This window comes from Diabrotica virgifera, chromosome 5 (genome assembly GCF_917563875.1).
Source record: "Diabrotica virgifera virgifera chromosome 5, PGI_DIABVI_V3a".
Lineage (NCBI taxonomy): Eukaryota > Metazoa > Arthropoda > Insecta > Coleoptera > Chrysomelidae > Diabrotica > Diabrotica virgifera.
In genome coordinates this window covers 75,877,566-75,905,063 of record NC_065447.1, presented here as the reverse complement: position 1 = coordinate 75,905,063, position 27,498 = coordinate 75,877,566, and the positions used below count along the sequence as shown (strand labels likewise).

General features: G+C 33.6%; 1 protein-coding gene and 1 long non-coding RNA gene across 2 annotated transcripts in view; one reads left to right on the top strand and one right to left on the bottom strand.

The window, feature by feature from the left end:
• Positions 1-2,600: 2,600 nt before the first annotated feature.
• LOC114326690 (heat shock 70 kDa protein cognate 5) overlaps positions 2,601-27,498 on the top strand; it is a 32,251-nt gene continuing 7,353 nt past the window's right edge. Inside the window, exons 1-8 of the mRNA XM_028275105.2 lie at positions 2,601-2,899; positions 5,479-5,531; positions 5,628-5,897; positions 7,188-7,496; positions 7,559-7,983; positions 8,043-8,280; positions 11,737-12,116; positions 26,494-26,696. Of these exons, the coding sequence (XP_028130906.1) occupies positions 2,798-2,899; positions 5,479-5,531; positions 5,628-5,897; positions 7,188-7,496; positions 7,559-7,983; positions 8,043-8,280; positions 11,737-12,116; positions 26,494-26,696 (1,980 nt within the window). The 5' untranslated portion in view covers positions 2,601-2,797. The remainder of the gene's footprint in view (positions 2,900-5,478; positions 5,532-5,627; positions 5,898-7,187; positions 7,497-7,558; positions 7,984-8,042; positions 8,281-11,736; positions 12,117-26,493; positions 26,697-27,498) is intronic.
• On the bottom strand, positions 3,628-15,808 carry LOC126884237 (uncharacterized). The gene is made up of 2 exons (XR_007697898.1): positions 15,408-15,808; positions 3,628-3,866 (listed from the first exon to the last, which is right to left on the bottom strand). It is a non-coding gene; the product is annotated as an uncharacterized LOC126884237 (long non-coding RNA).

Below are 27,498 nucleotides of genomic sequence, written 5' to 3'. Positions count from 1 at the left end.
CTCATGCAAAAATCAGACTGCTATTTATCACCAACATAATTCCTGTCATTTGAAATATCCTACGTGTCGGACTTATTAAAACGCCCAATATATTTGTCTGACAAAATTTTTTTCATATTGTATATAAAGTTTGCTATTGAATAAACTTAAAAACAATTTACTAGTTTTCACAATCATTAACTTGTCAGGATGACACGTTCCACAATTAAAATCACGTTCCACAATTAAAACTTCCCCTGTTCCAGTGTTTCCATACATCAAAGTTTGTCCGACTAGACACCGTTAAGCTATTAACAAATTTTCAACTTGCTATTAATCAACTTTTTTTGGTACGCGGGATCCAGGCCTATAATAGGTACATTATATTCAGATACTATTAATTTTCGGAATAAACACACTATGTAAAAACAGCATAGTAGAGATCTTAGGCACGCACATGGCCTGACATGGAACATGAAAAAAGAACTCGGACAGCCATAAAAGTATAATTGCAGAGCATATAGGCGTAACCAGGGGGTTTTGGGGGTTGTAACCCCCCCATTGGGATGTACTTTGAGCTCTATACGCTTAACACCATAGCTCTCAGAGACCTTCCAGTAGTTGTAACCCCCCTTCAGGTAGTTGTAACCCCCCTTAGGATCATCCTGGTTACGCCTATGTTGCAGAGCACGGACTAGTAAAAACAGAAGAACTAGAACAATTGAAAATTAGAACAATAATTGAAGAAGTATTTAAAATGCAAGAAAAAATATAGGTAAAGGGTTTAACTAAGCATCAAATAAAACCCCATCCGAAGATGGAACAGACCTTTCAAGAAAATAGAAAAAGAAAATGAATCTTAGTTCGTGAAAAAATGGTATAATAATTGTAATAAAATTTCTTTAATTTCAGGGGTGATCTAATTGAAAGTCTGCAAAACTCACATTCTCCACTTTTCAGTTTCAGGAACTAAAAAAACTATTTTTCATTTGTTATTGATTTTTTGTAAATAGTGTAACATAAGCAATACTGATATTTCGGCATTATAAAATAAAGGAAAACATAGTTTTAACGTTTTATGTGGCATTTAATTTTTGATGGCTTATAAAATTATTAATTGGCCTAATAATGCAGAAATTCCACATTAAATGTTAAAGAATGTGAGTTTTGTTTATTGTCGTATGAGTATTTTCGTTTTTCTTGATTTCTCTTTGTTTGAAATGTTATCTGAGTTAAATTTAATTTTTTGATAAAAAGCTGATTTAAAAAAATATAAAATTAGGTACATTAAGATATAAATTAATTATAAATTACCCCCTGCCCCCTTTGTGGCTTAGTAACAGGGTTAGGGGTTAGAAACGAGGAAATCAAAAGAAGGGCAGGCGTCACATATATGTCATCGCGATGGCTTAGTGTAAAAACCTCGTATCTCATTTTACAGAAAATTTTACATGAGTGACTTTAAACTGAATTTCTGCATACTCTAACATATATATGAAAAATGTATGTGTAATGATCTAAACGTACTCAGAATAAAAAATTTGTCAAGACAGTTTTTTGTTTTAAGTTATAGTATGCAGAAATTAAGTTTAAAGTCTCTCCTGTAAAATTTTACTGTGAAATGAGATACGAGGTTTTCACACTAAGCTATCGATAGAGTGAATAGCATGGCTGAAGTGTAATTGGGAGGGCCATGTAATGTAGCCACAATGAAGGACGGGAGGTGGACCCAAAAAATTACAGTGTGGAGACCACGAGTAGACAGAAGAAGTGAAGGTATAGACAGAAGACGTCAAAAGGGTTGCTGGGAATTGCTTGCAGGGGTTGCAGGGATTCCAACACCGACAGAACTGGAAGAAATTAGGGGAGGGGAGGCCTATGTTCAACTTTGGATGCAGAAGGCTGGATGATGATGATGATGATGATGAAGATGTGGCTCAGTGGTGAGAGAGCCTACTTAGTAGTAGATACTCACCGGAGGGACCGTAGAAGTTTGGATACAATAAGGGTCTCTTTGTAAAGACAATGAAGCCGACTTTACTAAGTAACAAGGCATTTACTCTTCACAGGCACTACACACTAAACTGGATATCTGATTGCAAAATCAACTGTACCATGCGAATGGCCATGGGGCTTTTCAACAACAGTCATTTGTTTCGAGCTACTGTCATGTGTCGTGTATAATATTAAGATATCGACGTCATACGTCTTTGGTTTGTATCATTGATATAAACCAATATAATACCAATAGCGCATGACGTAGATATATTAATATTAGACGACACATGACAGAAGCTCTAAACAAATGACAATCGATGAAAAGCCCTAGAGGCATTAAGCTAAATAAAAAAGCAACTCACTATTGTACGACTGTACATCTTGTATAATATCCAACCACACAATGTTGTATGGGTCATGTCACCGAAATGCGTGCCTCTGATTGGACGGCAGGGAGGAGAATGCGAGTTTTGAAAATGGCCCGTGTTTTTGTAGGTATGTACCTACTTGATTTTATTTGGGATATTGTCAGTTTTGGTTATCATCCTATATTACAAATTATGTAGTTCAACGTGTACAGCTGGACTCAATTAAAAAGTCATACTAATTTGAAAAAGTGGAGAATGTGAGTTTTGCATTTAGACTCAAAAGTTAAAACATTTTCTAATGTTAATACTTCTAAATAGTTACGTGGCACCGCTGTTAGCTTTGGTATGACATATGACAGCCGGTTCATTTTTCATTTCCAATCAACCATTTTGTGCTTTTGCACGTGAAGATCAAAGTGTTGGTTTTAGATTTTAAAGAAAAAAAAAGAAAAATGTTGTCTGCCGCTCGCGCCCTTAGCAGAAAAGCCCTCGATTGCTCGAAAATCACTTTCGAAAAAGCTGGAAACAGAAATTTTAACCATTTTTCAAATAATGTAAGTCGAAATTTTGACAAGTATTTTACTTTTATAATATAGAATTTATAAAGTGCCACAGTGATGTTACATAATGATTTCCAAGGGGCACAATTATTACTATTCTTTTTATAACAAAATTTTTATTAGAATTATGAAAAAATTTGTATCACCTTATTGTCAAAAAAGTGAGGTTAATTGTTCTAGAATTTCACAATTTTTACATCATTCTGATTATTTTAATTGCTCCTAGATAGATAGATAGATAGATAGATAGAATTTTATTGTTTATAAAAACTCCTCAATTTAGTTTGGTAAATTTATATTTGTTTGCTGGGAAATATCAAGTTTAATACGTCTTCTTCATTCAAATTACTATAGGCAGGGTAGCTATATTGGTGTCCAATCTCCATCCTCTGGCAGGGAGACTGGAATATAATGACAATAGTTTAAAATATCGCACATAAATAAATTCATTCTTTATGAATAATGTGTACTATTTAAAATTGTATGATTAACATAGCACCCTTAAATTGACATGAAGGATTTGTAATTTTATTTATTGGACAAGGCAATGAACCCACTGAAGTTTGAGGCTCATTTAATATTTTCAAAATTGTCATTTTTGTAGCTCTAGAAGGTTTTTGGATTACTTTGTCTTTAATAAATAAGTTTATGTATGTCTAAGTCGGTCTTCTACAGGACAGCCGCCAGAAAAAAATTTAGGGAGGGTCAAAATCTTTAGTCGCTTTGAAAAGAGTAAGAAAAAATTATATTTTAATAATCATATAATACAAAAAAAGATTAATCGGTAAATAAAAACTGTAATCTTCTTCGATCTTGTCCAAATTGTCAATAACCTTGTTTATAAACAAGAGTCGGATTTGTTTTATCTTAAGCTATAATTATCCAGGGGGGTCGGCGGACCCTCCCAGACCCCCATTGCTGGTGGGCCTGTTCTTCTATAAATAGTTTCCTGTAGTAGTTCCTGAAATTATCAAAATGTTAGGTACTTTTTCCAACAAATTAATAATTGATGCTGTCTAGTATATACACTGAGCGGCACAAAAGATGGCCACCCCACAAAATGGGTAATTTTTGATGTCATGAATTTTCTAAATCTGTTGTCCGATTTAAGTGATTTTTTTAACATTTTATAGCCTTATTCTTTAACAATGTCCCTGTAATAAAATTATTGCTAGACAGGTAAATAATCATTGTATACCGGGTGTACCAATCAAACTGTGTTTTATTCTCAAAGTTCACCAGACCCTGTGTAATATTCTAGCATTTGTAAAATATTGAAATTAAAACCCAACTATAGCCGCAGGTTTTCTTAACATTCTGTTTTTTTATTCATTCGCTTATGTTGGATAATAAAAAAGTTAGGTACTTTAACAACTAGCCATGTTCTTCATTAATACAGGGTGTTTTTAAATAAGTGCGACAAACTTTAAGGGGCAAATCTGCATAAAAGAATAATGGCCGTTTGCTTTATAAACACATGTCGGCCAATGCTTCGTTTCCGAGATACTGGATGTTGAATTATTTTCTTACAAACTGACGATTTATTTATTGCTCTAAAACCGGTTGAGATATGAAAATGAAATTTGGTAGGTTTTAAGATACAGCTATTGCACATTTTTTGACATGCAATTAAGGATTTTATATTCTCCATTGGCACGCATACGGGTAATATGACAGGTAATATTACCTACATGCACGCCAATGGTGAATATAAAATTCTTAATTGCATGTCAAAAAATGTGCAATAACTGTATCTTAAAACCTACCAAATTTCATTCTTTTTCGTTCAAATGTCACTTTGTTCAGAAGTCAAAACTTTTCGTTATTGTGCTATTAGTCACATATGTATCGTCGCCATTTTGAATGCCCGCCATTTGTGTAAAAGGTAAAATCTGAGATGGCCTCATAGCTAATTTTGAACCTCTATATGTGTAGTATATGTAGTCCAAATTATATGCTTCTATAATTAAATGCACAATTCTTATAATATTTGCACAAATCTGCTGCACTAGTAGTCATTGGATTTAAATGTTATGGATAGCTGAAAACATTTTTTGTCCTATAGTCTATTACCTATTCATCTCCAAAGAGATGCTGGAGAACATTTACGTACAATATAGAGATAAATAAAAGTGCCAAAGATTGATCTAAGCCTAAGCAAAATTAGATCAGTGGCGGATCCAGAGGGGGGGTCCAAACGAAAATAAATATCAATTCAATAATCCTAAAAAAACCGAGAGCTGTCAAACAAAAAAAAATTAAGTAGGCTCATCCAAAAAATAATTGAAAACCCACTTATCCTGGGGGTGGTAAAACTAAGTGACCTTGCATCAGAGAAAAGTAATTAAATCACCCTCAAGTCCATGACCCCCTTTAAATTTCTGGATCCGCCACTGAATTAGATTACTATTTATTAAAAATCATCTTTCAGCCATGAGGTTACCTTCTAGTTCATGTCTTTCCCCTCGTCAACACATGGCCCAAGTATTGTATTTTTCTTTCTTTCTTTTTTATTAATTTGTATAGTGTGTTTTTATTCTTACTTTAATATTTATTTGATATATTTTTTTCAGAGATCTTCCCTGTACGCTCTAAACCCAAAATATGACATTCAATTACGACACAAGTAAGTGTATCTTTTATTTAGATTTTTATTTATTTTATTTTAGTATATCTATAAATAAGGTATATGTGTGATAATACTAATTTATTAACTTTTTAGATCAGAAGGAATCAAAGGGGCAGTTATTGGTATTGATTTGGGTACTACAAACTCATGTGTTGCTGTTATGGAAGGTAAACAAGCCAAAGTTATCGAAAATGCAGAAGGTTCCAGAACAACACCTTCAGTAGTTGCCTTTAGTAAAGATAATGAACGTCTAGTTGGTATGCCCGCTAAGAGACAGGCTGTAACAAATTCTGCAAATACATTTTATGCCACTAAACGTTTGATTGGTAGAAGATTTGAAGATGAGGAAGTTAAAAAAGATATGTAAGTAACTTTTTTGCTTACGAATAATGAAACAACTTTGTAGAATCTTGTTCTTAAGATACTATCTCCATTATTGAAGCTTGGCTATCATTACAGCACTTTCTTCTCTGTTTTATAGTATCATTCATTAGTAGTAGATGTATATCCATATGTTCTTTGTTCACCCTTTGTTCTTTAGTCAAATTCACCTTCTCAAGATTAAGTTCTGGTTATTAAAAGTACTACATATTCACACCTATGATATGTTACTCCTATTTGATATTCAAGTATGTACAGCCGGTTCCTAAAAAAACTGATACGACTCTTAGCAAGATTTGATCATGTTGAGCAGTGTATTTGATTGATCTGACATTATATTGATTATGACAGACAATTAATAAAATAAACAAACAACAAACAACTGATTCATGAAAAAACTAATAAGTATTTTAGAAAAATTTAAACGCAGGATGAAAGATTACATTATTACCGAGGGCGGAAAGCCCATTAGAATAAACAAGCAGTTTCTATTGAATGAAATATTTGAAATTAATATCACACTTTTTTTTATTTTCAGCCCTGTAACTTATTAAAATAAATATTATAGAAGTTTTCAAGGACTTTCAGCCGTCGGTAATAATGTAGTCTTTCATTCTGAGTTTAAATTTTTCAAAAATATTTATTAGTTTTCTCAGGATTCGAAAAAAAATGAATACAATTAAAATACATTGAGAATTTTGACATGCGTCACAATTTTGCATTGACTCAATGTAAATTCTTAACTGTTGAATTCCAGCTTCCCTAATTATTTGACATCAAAAAACATTAGAAACTATTTTTGTAGATGATTGAAATCTGTATTGAAAACAACTGTTAAAATTGGTCTACGTAATTAAACATATTCCAAAATTTTGTAAAAATGTAATACATTTCAGTTTTCAGCCCAAACTTAGGCCACACACAATGCAATAATGTTCACATTTTTGAACTGTCAATATTTTTATTTTATCATCTATTGTTTAAAAACAATACAGTTGATAAGATACCCTCAGTTGCGGAGAAAGTGTTAATAATAAAGATTAATAATAAAGTCTAATAACCGTGGAACAGAATAAGCTATCTGACAAATTTTAAGATTTGGCAGTGACATTGACAGTATGTAAATATTAAGTATTTATCCTTCAAAATACACTGCTCAATTTTCTACAAAATACGCGTCAAGAGTCGTATCAGTTTTTTTTGGAACCAGGTGTACATTACAATCTATTTTTTGTTTTGAGTTTAATTTTTATTCTATGTTATGCCTTTTAGGAAAACTTTATCATATAAAATAGTTAAAGCATCTAATGGTGATGCTTGGGTTCAGGGAAGCGATGGAAAAATGTATTCCCCTAGTCAGATAGGAGCATTTGTTTTGGTTAAGATGAAGGAAACTGCAGAAGCCTACTTAAACACCAAAGTAAAGAATGCTGTAATCACAGTACCTGCCTACTTCAATGACTCACAACGTCAGGCTACCAAAGATGCTGGACAAATTTCTGGGCTTAATGTTTTGAGAGTCATAAATGAACCCACAGCTGCAGCTTTAGCTTATGGCATGGACAAAACAGAAGATAAAGTGTAAGTATAATTAATTATAATACTCAACTATATAGTACCTAACCATGTTCTCTACATTTTAGTATTGCTGTTTATGATTTGGGAGGTGGTACCTTCGATATATCTATCTTGGAAATCCAAAAGGGAGTTTTTGAAGTAAAATCAACCAATGGAGACACTTTCCTTGGAGGTGAAGATTTTGACAATGTCCTGGTCAACCATCTTGTTTCTGAATTCAAGAAAGAACAAGGAATCGATATAACTAAAGATCCAATGGCAATGCAACGTCTTAAAGAAGCTGCAGAAAAAGCAAAAATTGAATTATCTTCTGCTCTTCAAACAGATATTAATCTTCCCTATTTGACCATGGATGCATCTGGTCCAAAACATATGAATCTCAAATTGTCTCGTTCTAAATTTGAAAGTCTAGTTGGAGATCTAATTAAGAGAACCATCCAGCCATGCCAAAAGGCCCTGAAGGATGCTGAGGTTTCTAAAACAGATATTGGTAAGTAAAGTAAATTTTTTGTAACATCTTTTTTTATTAATAAAACGTTTATTTTTAAGGTGAAGTTCTATTAGTTGGTGGTATGACTAGGATGCCAAAAGTACAGAGTACAGTTCAAGATATCTTTGGAAAACAACCCAGCAGAGCTGTCAATCCAGATGAAGCTGTAGCTGTAGGTGCTGCTGTCCAAGGTGGTGTTTTGGCTGGTGATGTAACAGATGTCCTTCTGTTAGATGTAACTCCTTTATCTTTGGGTATTGAAACTCTTGGAGGTGTATTTACCAGACTCATTAATAGGTAAGGTAAAGATTTCATGTACTGTTTAACCTGGTAGTTGTCGCTATCTACGAAGTAGCATAATTTGTTGTATATGATAATTTGATCCATGGTGTGGTCTACAAGGAAGAAAACAGGGCCCTTGCTGCGCCTCAACCGCCTATTATTACCCCTAGTTTTTACTAATGTTATTCAGGCTGCGTAAACCTGGGGCCTGTAGATGTTTTATAAATCTATAGATTTCTGTCTATAATTTACAGGGTGTTAGTAAACAAGGCCGCCGCTAAAGTGTTGGCCGCCCGTGTGCAACTTAATATTTGCCGCCCCCTTTTTAACACTTTAGTTGTTTCAACATAGGTACTAGTATTTAAAGAAATGTGAAGTAGATACATTGTAACCGTAACGCGTATATGAATAAAAATTGCTCTGATCTCGACTTCGTTACTTTTAGACCTGGATCCCGCGTAACAAAAAAAAGTAGATTAATAGCAAACTGAAAATTTGTTACTAGCTTAACGGTGTCTAGTCTGACGAATTTTGATGTATGGGAACACTGAAACAGGGGAAGTTTTAATTGTGGAACAGGTTAAAAATTTGGAACGTCAGACTACGAAAACTTTCCATGTATTTTGTCGGACATAACTTCCTATTGATTTGTTACCATTTCATTAAACTCTCATGCAAAAATCAGACTGGTGTTATCACCAACTGGGCATTTTAATGAGTGGAACACCAAGAACATGTCAAATGACAGGAATCATGTTGGCTAGTAATAGCAGTCTGAATTTTGCATGAGAGTTTAATGAAAGGATAACAAATCAATTGGATGTTCTGTCCGGCAAAATACATGGGATGTTTTCCTAATCTAACGTTCCAAATTTTTAAACTGATCCACAATTAAAACTTCCCCTGTTCCAGTGTTCCTATACATCAAAGTTTGTCCGACTAGACACCGTTAAGCTATTAACAAATAATTTTCAGCTTGCTATTAATCAACTTTTTTTGGTACGCGGGATCCAGGCCTATTTGAAATAAAGTAGTGTGCAAAAGAAACGGGCACACTACTATACTATATTATATTACAAACAAAATCGTTTATCAAAAGCGTGTCTAAAATCATCAAATTCTCAACTTGACTGAACTATAACCAATCAATAAACTAACCATACATAAGCATAAAGGAACAATATTATAACAGAGCAACCATCGAGTAATAAAAAAGATTTTTTTAAACCATCGAGTAATAAAAAAAGACATTACTCAATAAGAGCAACTTATAACGAGCACTTATCTAAATTCTCGGAAAGTATCCTATTGCTCTCTTAACAAATCATAAAAATGTTCAGAATTTGAAAAAATCGCATATGGGCCCGTAGGCCACACGGGCGATAATTTACGGCGCCGCAAGAGCAGCAAACCTGACGAGGCATTGGTTGACTAACTCCTATTTCATCTACAATTGGTGGAGGAGTTTGTCAACCAATGGGTTTACTGCTCTTACGGCGCCGTAAATTATCGCCCGTGTGGCCTTAGCCTTAAGTTCGAAAGCCGCCAGTCACTTTGAATTAAAAAGCATTCCTGGAACTACTTTATGACTACAACTGCAAAAGGGCAGTTCATATAATAAATAACATTTTCTGGCATTTTTGTTTAAATTGTTTGAAATATTACGAGTTTATAGAAATATCTAAATCATTACTATGTATTTAATTTTTTGAATTTATTTTCGTTTAAAAAAAATATCATCAGTGGCCTGCTTTTGGCCGCCCCTATAATCGGCCGCCCGTGTGCGATGCACACATGGTAGCGGCGGCCCTGTTAGTAAATAAGTATGAAAAACTTTAAGGGATAATTCTACATGAAAAAATAATGGCAGTTTGCTCTATAAATGTATGTCCGCAAATGCTTTGTTTCCGAGATACAGGGTGTTGAAATTTTTATTTCAAACTGCCAATTTTTTTATTACTCTAAGACCGGTTGAGATATGAAAATTACATTTGGTGGGTTTCAAGAGGTAGTTATTGCGCATTTTTTGACAAACAAATAACAATGTTATATTCATCATTGGCGCGCCTACGGGTAATGATCTGAATTTTTTAAAGAAAAAAATGGTACGCCACTTAAATAGTTCAAATTAAAAATTATTTTTGTATTCTACGTTTAATTTATGAAAAAGAACCTTGTATTTTTTTCCTTGGGTGCACCGTTTTTATGCGAAAAAATAAAACATCGAGCGTATTTTTCATTTCTTAATACATTATCAAGAACCCTCCAATATAATAATACCAAAGTAGAACAATAACAGAAAATATTACTAAAAATATTTTAACTAGGAGCAAAGCTACAACAAATGTTCAAAATTACCTCCTTTAAAGGTGACAGAATAATTTTATATTCACCATTGTCGCCCGTACAGGTAATGGTCTGAATTTTTTAAAGAAAAAAAATAGTAGGTACGCCACTGAGAAAGGTCAAATTAAAAATCATTTTTGAATTCCTCGTTCAATTTACGACAAAAAATCATTCTTGTTTCTTATTTCAAACTTATTTCAAATACTTTGTAAACGTTAAGATATTTTATTTTTTGCATAAAAACGGCGCCTCATGAAAAAAGACAAAAACGATTTTTTGTCGTAAATTGAACGAGGAATTCGAAAATGATTTTTAATTTGACATATCTCAGTGGCGTACTATTTTTTCTTTAAAAAATTCGGGCCATTACCCGTACGCGCGCCAATGGTGAATATAAAATTACTCTTGTCACCTTTAAAGGAGGTAATTTTGAACAATTGTTGTAGCCTTGCACATAGTTAAAATCTTTTTAGAAATATTTTCTGTTATTGTTCTAGTTTGGCATTATTATATTGGAGAGTTCTTGATAATGTATTACGAAATGAAAAATATGCATGAAGATGTTTTATTTTTTTTTGCATAAAAACGGTGCACCATATCAAAAAAAGACAAGAAAGGTTCTTTATCATAAATTAAACGTGGAATACAAAAATAATTTTTAATTTGAAATATCTCAGTGGCGTACTATTTTTTTCTTTAAAAAAATTCAGACCATTACCCGTAGGCGCGCCAATGATGAATATAAAATTGATATTTGTTTGCCAAAAAATGCGCAATAACTACCTCTTGAAACCCACCAAATTTAATTTTCATAGCCTAAAAGGTCTTAGAGCAATAAAAAAATTCGCAGTTTGAAAAAAAAATTCAACACCCCGTATCTTGAAAACGAAGCATTTTGCGAACATACGTTTATAGAGCAAACTGTCATTATTTTTTTATGTAGAATTGCCCCTTAAAGTTTTTCATATTTATTTACACTGTTAAAATTCAATTATTTACTAACACCCTGTATTTATAAGTTTGTTTGTTTAAATCGATTCCCTGTCTTCTGTGTGATAGTCATACATTCTACCGCCTGATCTAGCTGATCATTTTTTTTTAATTTATTTTATTTTTTTTTTACAGAAATACTACAATCCCGACCAAGAAAAGTCAAGTATTCTCAACAGCAGCTGATGGTCAAACTCAAGTAGAAATTAAAGTCCACCAAGGCGAACGTGAAATGGCATCAGACAACAAGATTCTTGGTCAGTTCTCCCTCATCGGTATTCCCCCAGCACCTCGTGGTGTACCACAAATTGAAGTAACTTTCGACATCGACGCTAACGGTATTGTACATGTATCAGCCAGAGACAAGGGAACTGGAAAAGAACAACAAATTGTAATCCAATCTTCTGGTGGTTTGAGTAAAGATGAAATCGAAAATATGGTTAAAAATGCTGAACAATACGCACAACAGGATAAGGTCAAGAGAGATAGAGTTGAAGCAGTAAATCAAGCTGAAGGTAATGAAGTATTTAATAAATATAAATTCATATTATGACTCGCACATCCCATTACAATTTCAAAAAAAATTTGCTAAATAATTTTTCTACTTTTTATCCACTTTTAAATAATCGATTTTAAATAATTTTAAATCGCCTACCTTTGGATCGAAAAATCCGAAAGGTCGTGAGTTCGAATCTCACCAGGGTCAAAAATTTTTCGTTTATTATATATAAATTAATAAATGAAAATGGTTTCTGTCCTTGTGGGATCGGTACTCACCAGAGGGACCGCAGACGTTCGGATACAATTAGCGTCTCTTTGCAAAGACAATGACGTCGAATTTGCAAAGTAACAAGACACTTACTCAACACACACACTACACATGACACTAGGTACCTAACTGTAAAAATTTACCGTGCCTACCATGCCGATGACCGTTAGTTGTCGAGGCATTAGCTAAATAAAAAAAATAATAATTTCAATGTAGTGAATAATAGTAATAGAAACCATAATGTTAAAATAGTTATTTATTTATTAAGAACAAAAACTTATTTAAAAATGTATAGACATTTTCAATTTCTTTGCAACACGAAAATGCAGCAGCTGCATAATACTCTGGTTAAATCGGAGAGTGCAGGAAGAGTCTATACCGCTTTCGGAGGTCTTTTCCCGCTCATCAGTAGTCCCATATCCCCTTCTCTCCGATTTCTCCAGGTATCATACTTTGGGCCTTTCGGAATTGCAAAGAAAGACATGTCACGGATGAACTAAAGCCATCTACCGAAAAATAAAGTAAGTTGTCAATCGAAGTAGCACAGAAAACGACAATAAATATCGTTCCCATACCACCAGATTGACAACAGGTAGAACTTTCTTTGGTTACACCTCCTGAGATTTTCAAAATTTATAAATCAAACAGGAACCGAGAAAATTTAGATGAGAGAATTTTAAATACTTATTTGTTTGTGAATCGTTTGAATATTCACCATGCAGATCTCTGTATTTAAAAAGGTTTCTGATTTTTTAAGCTTGTTCCAAATCACTTGTTTTGAATGATCACAAATAAATCAACCAGGATATTGAATATCTGTAATGTTTTTAATATTACAGATAATGAACTGAACATATTGTTTCTTATATAACACCTTTCGATGTTAAGAAATGTTCAGTATATCACTGTCACTGTTTTTGGTCTATAACATAAACAAGTAAAATAAGCAAAGCGTTTAATTCTATTGAAAACTTTTAAAAACTTACATGAATTTAGAAAAAACTTAAATCTATCAATTCAAATGTTTACATGATAGCTCGATCAAAGAAAAATCTGACCCCAAAAAAATAAAAGAAGGATGAAATTTTGGGAATAGGTAGCTGAAATTGTCTATTATTATATAAGAAAAAGTTTACAATTCTACATCCCCTCCATTTTACAAAAATGGGGGGAATACCCCCTCTCGAAGGAGAAACATATACATTCAAAGTAAGTCTGGAATTGGATAAAATGACTAATTCTAAGCAACTTTCGTTCTATAGAGTTTTTTCCCTAAGTCAACACTTTTCGAGTTATTTGCAAGTGAATATGTTCATTTTTAACAAAAAAAAACATGTTTTTGGACGGTTTTTCGGAGATAACTCAAAAAGTAAGTATTTGAGCGAAAAAAATATTCTTAGCAAAAATATAGCGGGATAAAGGGGTAGAATGCGAAAACATGGAGTTGATTCCAGTTTACTCCACTTAGCCTCTTCTACTCAAATCCGACTCTAACCTTCACGTTGGTGTCCCCTGTTAACCGAGCAACCCAATCTGGAGATCCGGTATCCAACCCGGGTGGAAAGTTGGGTCGGGAACTGACGAGAGCGGGTGAAATGGCCCTCCGAAAAGGGGGTTTGGCGTTGGGTTAACTACCCAACCCAGGAAAAATCCATGGTTACGAAATCGAAAGTTAAAGATGCCGGACGGAAATCTCAACGACGACCAATGCAACGAAATAAGGACAATGATCTTAAAATATTTACCTGGAACATTCGCACACTCAACGAACCTGGAAATATCCGCAAACTATGCGACATATTAGCACAATATAACGCCGATATTACTGCAATACAAGAAGTACGATGGACATGTCATGGCATAATCCAAAAAACAAACTACAACATGTACTATAGCTGCCATAGAACTAGACATGAATTTGGGACAGCCTTTATAGTCAATAATAAAGTCAAGCATTTGGTTATAGATTTTAAGCCGATTAATCCACGAATGAGCTGCTTAAGGATCAGGGGCAAGTTCTTTAATATAAGTCTTATTAATGTACATGCCCCAACAGAGGACAAGGAAGACGAAGAAAAAGACGAATTCTATGATGAATTAGAAAGAGCATATGACAGTTGTCCCAGAAGTGACATTAAAATAGTAATCGGTGATCTGAATGCAAAAATCGGAAGGGAAGATATATATCTACCGCACATCGGTAAATATAGTCTCTATAATAATACCAATTCGAATGGACACCGAGCAGTCACCTTCGCAGCCGCAAAGAACATGATCGTAGGAAGCACATGTTTTCTACACAAAAAAATACATATGGGAACTTGGACCTCGCCCGATGGATTAACGAACAACCAAATTGATCATATGCTCATAGATGCTAGACATTTCTCAAACTTGATGGATGTCCGGACCTATCGAGGCGCCAATATTGATTCAGATCACTTTCTAGTTGGCACAAGAATTCGAGTTAGAATCTCAAACGCGAAGAAGGAGAGAAGTACCAAAACAACGCGCCTTAATATTGAACTCCTCAAAAATCCGCAAACGGTAGAAAGGTTTCAAAACTATATCGAAACTAACTGCATAATTAATGAGAATCTAACAATCAGCGAACAATGGGAAATGTGTAAAAATAATATTAAAGACGCAGCAAATAATATTCTAGGGCCAGAGAAACCACCATCACGCAATGACTGGTTCGATGCTGAGTGTGAGGACATTACAAGAAGAAAGAACGATGCATATAAACAGATGCAGCACAGGAAAACCCGAGAAAACAACAAAAATATAAAGACCTTAGAAGAGAAGAGAAGTGCATTCATAGAAGAAAAAAGAGAACTTATGAAAATAGAATACTAGAAGAACTTGAGGCATTAAAACAGGAAAATCAAACAAGAAAATTCTGTAAAACTCTGAATAATGCAAGAAAGGAATTCAAACCAAGGCTAAGACTATGTAAGGATAAGGAGGGGCACATACTCAATACAAAAGAAGAAATATTGAAAAGGTGGGTGGAACACTATAAAGAACTACTTACCATCGAAGTAGAAGATCCAAATCAACCGAACCCAAGAGCAACCAACAATACACCATTAGAGCCTCCATCAATTCAAGAAGTACGGGATGTAATAAAACACCTAAGAAATAATAAATCTCCAGGAAGTGATAGTATATCCGCGGAACTTATTAAATATGGAGGTGCTACCCTGACTAATCAAATATATAAAATAATACTAAGAGCAAAGAATACATATCTCTCACAAGAACCGACACGGACGGCGATTCTTTTGTTGTTAGCATGTACTTAATTTTAGTATCGAGTTGGCAAGTGTACACGCAAGTACACTGAGAAAAGTCTCGCACATTTCTGGCGTGTGGCGTGTATCAATAAAATTTTAGTTGCACTGAGAGAAAGGTTGCATGCAGGGCCGGCTTTTGTTGACATTCTTAATATGGTGGAATTATTTTTGATTTACAAAAGGTTGCAAATACATCACAAAGTAATGGTGAGAATTATATTGATTAAAACCATGGATAAAATACCTTTTTTATCCTGATTTTAGCATTGAAAGACCAATAATAAAATATATTATAGTGGCGTGACATTCACTAATTATTCTTTTTGGCTTATATTGATACAACGATACAAAATATAATTTGTTGCTTTCACCAATTTTGAAAAAGTGTGAACAAGTTGGTGAGAATTTGAACGACTTGGTGTGACCTAATAGGCTGTCTGTCCGTCCGACCGCGAATATAACTTCTTCAGTCACTATACCAGGTAGAATGACAAATGAGGTGTCAAATGAAAGCTTATAATCCATGGATGGTACTCAAGGTGAGACATTTGACCTAGACTGTCTGTCCGTCCGACCGGAAATGTAACTCCTCCGTCACTATACCAGGTAGAATCACAAATGAGGTGTCGAATGAAAGCTCATAATACATGGATGGTACTAAAGGTGGGAAATTTGACCTAGGACTTCCGGTTTTAGAAATGCGACCGGAAGTACTCTTTTAGTCACCGCAATAGCACAAGTGATATATTATTGGACGCGCATCCGCAAGACGAGAATAAATATATACTTCTGGTTTCATGACTGTCTGTCCGTCCGACCGCGAATACAACTCCTCAGTTACTAATACAGATAGAACGACAAATGAGATGTCGAATGAAAGCTTATAACCCATGGATGGTATTAAAGATGAGAAATTTGACATCGGACTTCGGTTTCAGAGTTACAACCGTAGGTACTGCTTTAAAGTCACTCAAAATATGATATGAATGTAAAACAAGATGACAAAATTAGTAAAATCGTAGATCAATCGACGCAAAGTTACACGAAGAGTTCCAATATCGACTTCCAGTTCTACTTTCGATTACTTTGGGTGAAAACCTAGGACCAATTACTTGTTTGTCGAGGTATTTCCTAATTCATTATATTCGTTATTTCGTAAAATAATAGAAAAATAACAGCCGTTGTAACCGTCACGGAATCCAATTCTTTTTGGATGACAAATGTTCGTGATCAACAACAAGAAACTGTATGTTAAAATCGAATGTCAATATTTTCAATTTTTATTGTCTTGGAAACCAGCCAAAACATTCCGTACATTCCAGCCAAAACCAGCCAGTACATTCTTTAAAGTCGAATATCGGGGTAAATAAATAAAAAACCAATAAGTATTGTACTATTTTATTTCTATAAATATAAAGATATAATAACTGAAAAAATATATATATAGTATACAATAAAAACTAATAAGCAATCGAGAAAAGAGAAAAAGTAATTTTTTTAATTAATATATTAATTAATATATATATATATATATATATATATATATATATATATATATATATATATATATATATATATTGATACATGTATCCATGTGACTTCCAAAGTAGATTCTCGTAATACGCTGTTACTTCATATATACCGTTATGACTTCCGATTTCGGAAGTCACAACGTTTTGCCTATATTTTTACGAATTTGGCTACTAGATGGTATCAGAAGGCTTATATTAAAAATTTCGCTGGAAGTCATATCGTATCTAACATACTCATAAGATCAGATTTTAGTTCGACGGTATATCACCAGCGCTAGTGTCGCTCCCGTTCTACTATACAGGTTATGTACACAACGCGTAGCGTCTTCCGTATACCACACCGCTCGGTGTGACTTCCGTTTTTTGGCAACCCTGTGTAACGGTTTCCAGACATTTATCTGTTGTAGATTCGCGGTCCTAATCGTACTTAGTGTTTTGTGTGCCTTTTGTTTTTAAACATGAATAATAGCAGATCTGCTTTACTTTTAAAGTTAGCCTTAAATGAAGGTACAATAAGTGATTATATATCTCTATAATTATATATTTTCTGTACTTATTTCAATCTATAATATTTACTTACCTATTTACTTATATAAATTCATTTTTCTCGTGTTTTTGTTTACTTCCTTTTTTACAATGAACTTCTAATTCACCGGCACGAAAAACGGGCACCCTAAAAAAATAGGTAATTTTTGATGTCTCGTATCTCCCAAACCTTTGGTCCGATTTAAGTAATGTTTTTAATATGTTATAGCCTTATTATTTAACAATATAGCTATGATAACATTGTTGATAGATAGGTAAATTTTCATTGTATACCGGGTGTACCAATCAAACTGGGTTTTTTCTCAATTTTCACAACACCCTGTGAAATATTCTAGCCTTTATAAAATATTTAAATTAAAGCCTAACTATAGCTCCAGGTTTTATTAACATTCTGTTTTTTTATTCATTCGCTTACGTTGGATAATAAAAAAGTTAAGGACTTTAACAACTAGCCATGTTCTTTATCGATACAGGTGTTTCTAAATATAAGTGCGACAAATTTTAAGGGGTAATTTCTGCATGAAAAAATAATGATCGTTTGGCAAAATAATTTTATATTTGCAAGCATTTGCGGACATAGCTTTATCAAGTAAACGATCATTATTTTTTCATGCAGAATTACCCCTTAAAGTTTGTCGCACTTATTTAGAAACACCATGTATTGATAAAGAACATGTTTAATTGTTAAAGTCCCTAACTTTTTTATTATCCAACATAAGCGAATGAATAACAAACAGAACATTAAGAAAACCTGGGACTATAGTTGGGTTTTAATTTCAATATTGTATAAAGGCTAGAATATTCCACAGAGTGTTGTGAAAATTGAAAAAAAAAAACCAGTTTGATTGGTACGCCCAGTATACAATGATAATTTACCTGTCTAGAAACAATATTATTACAGCGATATAGTTAAAGAATAAGGCTATAACATATTAAAGAAATACTTAAATCGGAGAATAGGTTTAGGAGATACGAGCCATCAAAAATGACCCATTTTTTGGGGTGCCCGTTTTTCGTGCCGGTGAATGTATCTATTAAATAATCTAAATTATTTTTAAAAACCTTATTAAAAGCTTAAATACAAGAAATGTAGGTAAATGTTCTCATTTAACGAAATTTCCGAAAATTGTGTATTTTTTTGACCCAAGTAGGCTGAAAAATCGATTTTATAGTTATTGTTATTTCGAAAGTAATAAAACGTGTAAAAATTACAAAAAAATTGAATGTACAATTACAATTGAATGGAATTAAATACACGATAAAATGAATCAAGAGCGATTGAGTTTAAAGTAATAAATTCTAGTAATAATATAAAATACAGTAAACTCTCTCTTAAGGGGGTAGGCGCAAAATCTCTGTCCAATGCTATTTAAATACATTTATTTTTTTCGAATCCTGAGAAAACTAATAAATATTTTTTAAAACATACACCCAGAATGAAAGATAACATTATTACGGGGGACCGAAAGTCCCTTAGAATAAAAAAAGTTTCTTTTGAATGAAATATTCGAAATTAAAAATCACACTAACTTTTCTCTTGTTTTTTCATCCCATTATCTTTATTAAAATAAACATATATTAGGTATATAAGTTATTAAAATAAACATTATATAAGTTTTCAGGGACTTTCTGCCCTCGGTAATAATGTAAGCTTCCATTCTGCGTTTAAATTTTTCAAAAATACTTATTAGTTTTCTCAGAATTCGAAAAAAATTAATGCATTTAATTAGCACTGGACTAAGATTTTGCGCCTATCCACAACGAGCACCTCCTCTATACGGACGGTATTTAAAACAAAATTCATTTGCCGATATACTGAGCCTGTACTCTTCCGGACAATCCCTTAAAATGATGTGTACCTAAATGAAAAAAAAATACATAGATATTTTTTCCAAATATTTTAGAATACAAAACTACAATATTTATATTTTATTATTTCAAATTAACACAGAGATGACAACGAGTGATATTTGATAACTTTACCTTATCAGCAGTAGGTAATAAAAATCTGGTTCTAGTGTGGGATCCGTCATTAAAATATTTTGTGTGTCGGTCATTAAAAGAAATGTGATACCATAACGCGTTGCTCTAATAATACTTTAACATTGCTTTTATGTTGTGACTAAAAATGTTAACGGAATGTCTGCTTGGCAAAAGAAAACATCGGCACAATAACAATTTTCTTCTTTGATATGTTACCTATGTATGTGTATGCCAAATTTCATGTCAATCTTAAGTGGTTTTTTAAAATTTATGGGTTTTGCAATATTTTACCGTCAGCGAACGGACTAATAGAAGAGGATCCGATATAAGGCCGATCTGCATCGATATATTTAATGGATAACAATAATTATTGGATATGTAATTTAGTATGTTAACAATTATAAAAAACAAGGGGTGCATGATCTAATTTTCTTCTGACTATAATCAATTAATAATTAATAAATGACTTTTATCTACTCTATGTCATATTATAATATATAAATTTTTAGTTTGTGAAAACTGTCATTATAGATAGCAGTGCTTTAAAGTAAGCATGAAGTAACAATGTATTTTAAATGGGATTTACTTTTTCTCACTGTTTTTGACACACTTTCATATAATTAAATATTCTTTCTTAACTTTCGCGTTTTATGGTGATGACATCTTCTTTTTCTTCAAGTGCCATCTCCGCGAAGGAGGTCGGCAATCATCATAGCTATTCGGACCTTGGAGACGGCTGCTCTGAAAAGTTCGTTTGATGTACATCCGTACCATTCTCTCAGGTTGCGCAACCACGATATTCTGCGTCTCCCTATGCTTCTTTTTCCTTGAATCTTTCCCTGCATAATGAGTTGGAGCAAGTTGTATCTCTCTCCACGTGTAATATGTCCGAGATATTCCAATTTTCTGGTTTTAATTGTATTTAAGACTTCCATTTCTTTATTCACCTTTCTCAGAACCTCTTTGTTTGTGACGTGTTCTGTCCATGATATTTTTAGAATTCTTCTATATACCCACATCTCGAATGATTCCAGTTTTTTCATTGATGCCGCATTCAAGGTCCAAGCTTCCATTCCGTAAAACAGAGTCGAGAAAACGTAGCACCTAGCCAAGCTTATTCTTAGCTCTAACCTTAGATCTCTTGTGCAGAGCACAAGAGAGGTGATGACATAATGAGCAATAAATTACAAAAAAAAAAATTTGACAGTTTTGTGGTTTGAAAGAAATTAGAATTTTTATATGTCACAGTTCTAAGAATTGTAGAATAGAAATGAATTCCAGTGACGAAGAGTTACAGTATTTTTATTTGTTTATCGTAGATAAAATATTGTATGAAATTGTGCGTGAAGTACTTTTTGCGAACTTACGCGATGTATAGCACTCACTCCGTTTCATAAATAACTATTTTCATATATTAAAAAAAAATGTTTCGACCCGGGTAGATATTATTCCAGATTTTCAGATTTGGGCACAGAGTTGGATTGTTGGGGCATATATGGAGAGCAGGTAGCGCAACAACTATAAACTCAATTTTACAATGGAGACCCGGAGTTAGAAGGAGACGCGGAGGAACTAGAATAAATGGTTACAGGAATTAAAGGAAGATTTATATAGGGCAGGAATTAGAGACTAGCAGAAAAACAAAAGAGGATAGAAAGAAATGGAGAAGCATAGTCAATAGTATCGAGTAGCAGATTGGGAAAAATCTGCTCGAAAAAGATGGATCTAGATAGCTTTTTAGCGGGTAATCCCCACCTGGAGGGTTTAGCCATTTAATTTTTTATTACATATATTATTGGTACATCAAAAATTAAAAGGACGGTGCCTGTAATAAAATCTAAAATATTAAAATTTTCTATAAGTTCAAATTTATTTATTAACATTTTTGATATAATTTTCATAAATAAATGACTTACTATTAACACTTTTTTAATTAATTCCAATAAATCCATTTTACAGCAATAATAATATATTAGTATTTTTGTTAAAATAAATATCAATCATATTATCATAAATAACACAGGTTTACAAAAAAAACTAAATTTCGGACAATTTGACGAAACCATATGACAAGGGGGTTTTTGGAGTGGCTGATCACAAATCCGGGGTCTGCTCACCTCTATCGCGTCAGGTAAAGGTCATTTCAAGGTCAAATCAAGATAAATCGACAGTCGCTCTGAAAAAGTATATTAGGGGGTTCTTGGGGTCGCTGAAGATGAATCCGGAGTCCGCTGACCTCTATCTCGTCTAGTTCAACGTCATTTTAAGGTCAAATCAACAAATTGACACAATTGCTCTGAAAGTATAGGGAGTTTTGGGGTCGCTGATCATGAAAACTGCGGTCCGTTGAGCTCTACTACGTCATGTAAAGGTCATTTCAAGTTCAAATCAGGAGGAGTTAACAAAATGGATTTGACCTTGAAATGGCCTTTACCTGACGTGGTTGAGCTCAACGGGCCCCAGTTTTGTGATCAGGGACCCCAAAAACACCCTAATATACTTTTTCACAGCGACTGTGTTGATTTATCTTGATTTGACCTCGAAATGACCTTCAGCTACACGTGATAGAGTCAGCAGATCCGGGATTCGTTATAAGCGACCCCAAAACCCTCCTAATATACTTTTTCAGAGCGACTGTCGATTTATCTTGATTTGTCCTTGAAATAACCTTTACCTGACGTGATAGAGGTTAGCGAACCCCGGATTCGTAACCAGCGACCCCAAAAACCCCCCTAGTCATATGGTTTCGTCAAATAGTCCGAAATGTATTTTTTTGTAAACCTGTATAATCAAAAGAATATCAATATTTTAATTTAAATGGACAACTTTAAAACACAGACAACTGTATTCACAGTAAAAGTTTCAAAAGATCACACATTACGCTCAAAATAGGAGGTAAATCTAGCAGACGAGTCGTTGTGACTTCCAAAATATGACAACACCGCTGGAAGTGACAACGCGCCTTGAACTACCCTATATATGGAAGCCATAACGTATGATGTACGCTTCGGTATATACGTATATATATACAAAATTTATTTTGGTAAATCCTTTCCCCTCAATAGGTAGACCCATTTTATAAGCCCCCCTTTTACCAAATACACAATTTTTAAAAAATAATTCCTAGTAGAAAAGGTGGAAGTCGGACAGCCTCTTCTGTATACCGGAAGTCACAACTTAACGTGCATCAATATATATATATATATATATATATATATATATATATATATATATATATATATATATATATATATATATATATATATATATATATATATATATATATATATATGGAAACGTTTTGATCATTATGGTCAGAAGCTTATATTCCATATGAAAGCAGCCTTTAGCTTTTTTTGTTGGAACGCAAGTATAATCAAGAGAATGTAAACCTATTATGAAGAGTGTATTGTCAATTATCAAGCATTAACTTGAATGTTGAAACAATTTCAAGTGATATTGGATCAAACTTTTTGAATTAGCTAAATTATATAATGTTACTCCTGAAAATCCTGAATTTCAAGTAGTCAGTCATAAATTGTTTTATATATTTGACCTAAGTTATTGTTTTATACAAACTACAGAAACAATTTAATGAAACATAATTTATTAAATTTAATTTAGGTTTGCTGATAAAAGTACTTTATGGAAGTTTTTGTGAGTATTGGATTCTGAACTTTTTAAACACAGCACGTGGCTTGTGGAATGAACACATATAAAATATGACTTTGTGCTCTTCCTGCAGATGCATTTGGTACAGTAGAGGTCAAAGAAAGGTTAGAGAATTTGTATGATATTTTAGATTCAAATTCTTTGTGAAATCCCAATAAATACAAAATTAATTTTTTATAGGATAGTTTATAGTTCGTGAAAAAGCTTAAAATAATTAATTCACATAATCAAGATATTTCAAAAAGAATTAAATTGTATAAATGTTGGAAAATAACAATTAATAGTTGTAGGCTATATAAGAAAATATATATAGAAAATAAGTCTATACAAAATATTATGAGCTACAAACGGATACAAAAACAAAATACTAACGCCAAGCCAAGCCAAACAAACAACTGTGACAACAAACGCCGATCCTGTACAAGACAAATGTCACCAAAATTATTTGCTATTCATACAAATTGAGAAATGGCCGATCTGGCACATGCGCATAAAAATTTAGTTCATAGATAATCCGTTTGTGTCGGTTCTTGGGAGATATGTATTCTTTGCTAAGAGCCTGGAATGAGGAACAAATCCCGGAAGAGTGGTGTCTTAGAATCGTTTGCCCGCTACACAAAAAGGGTGATCAATTGGAATGTAGAAACTATTCGCGGTGTGCAAGTACTTGGAAGGGGAAACGAGAAACTACCCTGCGCGAGTCGCGGAGAAATATTGCAACTATCTTAAATAATTCATATTATCAATTGAAATTGTCAAATTGACGTATATTTCATACCTTCTGTCAATGAAGCAGAAAAATTATATATTGCTCCACAATATTGATATGATATGCAATTATTATATAAAGGTAAATTTAATTAATTTTATTTTGCTTGCAGTACTGCATTTTAATAACTAATTTTATTTACTACATACAATTGTTGACGTTTTCATAACATAACCTGAATCTTATTTTTTCTTCTTATTATTTTTTTGGACTATGGCCTTGACAATTATCCAGTAACCAGGACTAATATAATTGGCTAATATAATTAAAAGTGCGAATTTTAGTATAGAGCGTAGAAATAGGGGTCGCTTTGCCGAACTTGCACGGTCCCAATAGGGGAATAACCCTCCTTAATACAGCTTACAAAATATTTTCGAGCATCTTATATGGTCGCCTAAGTGCATATTCAGGGGAGCTTCTTGGAGAATATCAAAGTGGTTTTAGGCCTGGTCGATCAACAACAGACCAGATCTTTGTGCTAAGACAAATACTGGAAAAAACCAATGAATTCAATATCAACACATACCATCTTTTCGTAGATTTTAAATCGGCCTATGATAGTGTCCTAAGAAATAAATTGTATGAAGCCATGGATGAATTCCACATCCCTGACAAACTGATAAGATTGGTTAAGGCTACAATGCGTAAAGTCGTTTGCAAAGTCGAAATACAGGGCGAACAATCACAGGCGTTTGAAACGAATATTGGGCTGCGACAGGGAGATGCGCTGGCGTGTTTCCTCTTCAACATAGCTCTGGAAAAGGCGGTCAGAGATGCCCGAATAGACAACAGAGGACATATTTTTAATAAATCATCCCAAATTTTGGCATATGCCGATGACGTGGACCTAGTTGCCCGCACAACACGCAAACTAGAAGAAATGTATACCACCTTCTCAAATGCCTCAAAAAATATGGGCCTGACAGTAAACGAGGAGAAAACTAAGATGGTGGCATCAACACCCAACAATAGAGCCATAAACATCGGTCACCAATTCTCTGTTGATAACTCTACCTTTGAAGTGGTGGACAAATTCACATACTTAGGCTCCCTGATCACCAAGGAAAACGTCATGACAGAAGAAATCAAGCGAAGGATAATCCTAGCGAACAAATGCTATTTTGGACTGAGTAGACATATGAGAAGCAGAAACTTAAGCCAAAAAACAAAAATAACCATATACAAAACCCTTATACAACCAGTGTTGACATATGGATCGGAGACATGGACCATCTCCAAGGCAGATGAAAACCTTCTGCTTATATTTGAACGAAGGATCCTGAGAGGCATATTCGGTGGCATCTGTGAAAATGGTATTTGGAGGAGGAGGTACAACTACGAGGTATACCACAGATATAAACATATATTTGGTGGAAAAGACGTAGTATCTCTTATAAGAATAGGACGACTAAGATATGCAGGACATCTAGCAAGATCACAGCATAACAACCCTCCTAGAAGAATCCTTATGTCACAACCTGTGGGAAGTAGAAATAGGGGTAGGCCAAAACTGAGATGGAAAGATGGTGTAGATGAGGATGGGAGAAAAATAGGCGCAGCAAACTGGCAACGGTTGGCAATGGATAGGACTGACTGGCGTAATAGACTTGGGAAGGTCGAGGCTCTTTCATAGGGCTGTAGCACCATTGATGATGATGATATTTTTACTAAGAATATTTTTTTCGCTAGAATACTTACTTTTTGAGTTATCTGCGAAAAACCGTCCAAAAACATGTTTTTTTTGTTAAAAATAAACATATTCACTCGCAAATAACTCGAAAAGTATTGACTTAGTGAAAAAACTCTATAGAACAAAAGTTGCTTAAAATTAGTCATTTTATCCAATTCCGATCTTAGTTTGAACGTATATTTGTTAAATCCCGAAATTTCACCCCATATTTCTCAATTTTTGTAAAATGGAGGGGATGTAGGATTGTAAACTTTTTCTTATAATCATAGACAATTTCAACTACCTATTCCCAAATTTTCATCCTTCCTTTATTTTTTTGGAGGTTTTCGTAAAATTTTGTGTTCCCTGATCAGGCTATGTTTGAAAGTGGTCACTATTGATGATGCACGCTTTTTAGATTCTATTGCGCTACAGCCATAAACATCAACTCCTCGTGTCATTGACAAGCAAAAAAGCATCTTTTATTAACACATTCACGGACACGACTGCATATGAAGTCACTTACTCCTTAAGATGATGTGGCTACATGTGAAGCGTGTCCGTGAATGTGTTCACGGTGAATGTGTTCAGAAGTGATTGTAGATAAAGTTTCTTAATATACTGATTAATACTTAACTTTTATTTTATTTTAGGTATTTTACATGAAACTGAGACAAAGATGGAAGAATACAAAGATCAGTTACCAAAGGAAGAATGTGACAAGTTAAAAGAAGAAATTACCAAAGTCAGAGATTTATTAACTAAAAAAGATGAGACAGATCCTGAAGAAATCCGCAAAGCTACAACCACCTTACAACAATCGTCACTTAAATTGTTCGAAATGGCTTACAAAAAGGTAAGAATTTTGTATTTTGTAAGTTTTTACACTAGAATCATCTGCATTTGAGACAGACATGTTTGTCATTCTCAAGAACGTCTTGAACTTGATTGTGATCAACCATTAACCCATTAACGCCTACGGGTACCATATGGAGCCAACAAATTGCGTACGCATCGGAGTCTATTTACCATATTGTTAGGTAAAATTTCGCAGAGAGTTTTTTCCAGTATAATAAATTTTTGAATTTACGGCTGGTTTTGTTTGTGGCAAAATATGGGCATTCGTTTCGTGTTAAGTATTTTATTTATTACTTTTTACACTAGGATCCTCGTTTTTATTTTCAAAAGATTTTCTAGAAACTTTAATAAATACCTTGTATGGGTTTTCATGATATTTCATCTTTTGGTTTTTTCGTAATTAGGCCAAAAATATGGGTGTTCCCAAATGGAACCGCTAGGCGGTTTGCTGGATATGTTGTTTTCACTATTCTTTTTTGCTTTTCTTATTTTTAGAGGAATTTCTTTGAAAGAAGATCTTGATACAGCTTTCGAGGAAAACGAAAGTAATAACTATGTTTGTGCCGTTTACATAGAATCTCCAGATACTAACATTTTGACAGAAGAAGATTCGGCAGATGAAGATGACGCAGGTTTTACTGATAGTCGAAATCGTAACCATCTGTCGTCGGGCGCGGAAATTGTTTTTCGAATGATACTAGAATCGAAAGCACTGCTGAAGACACGATCGTAGAAGAAACCACTTAGATCCACCCGTACTAGCAGAGCATTTCCATCGGCGCCAACTGATGGAGATCTGA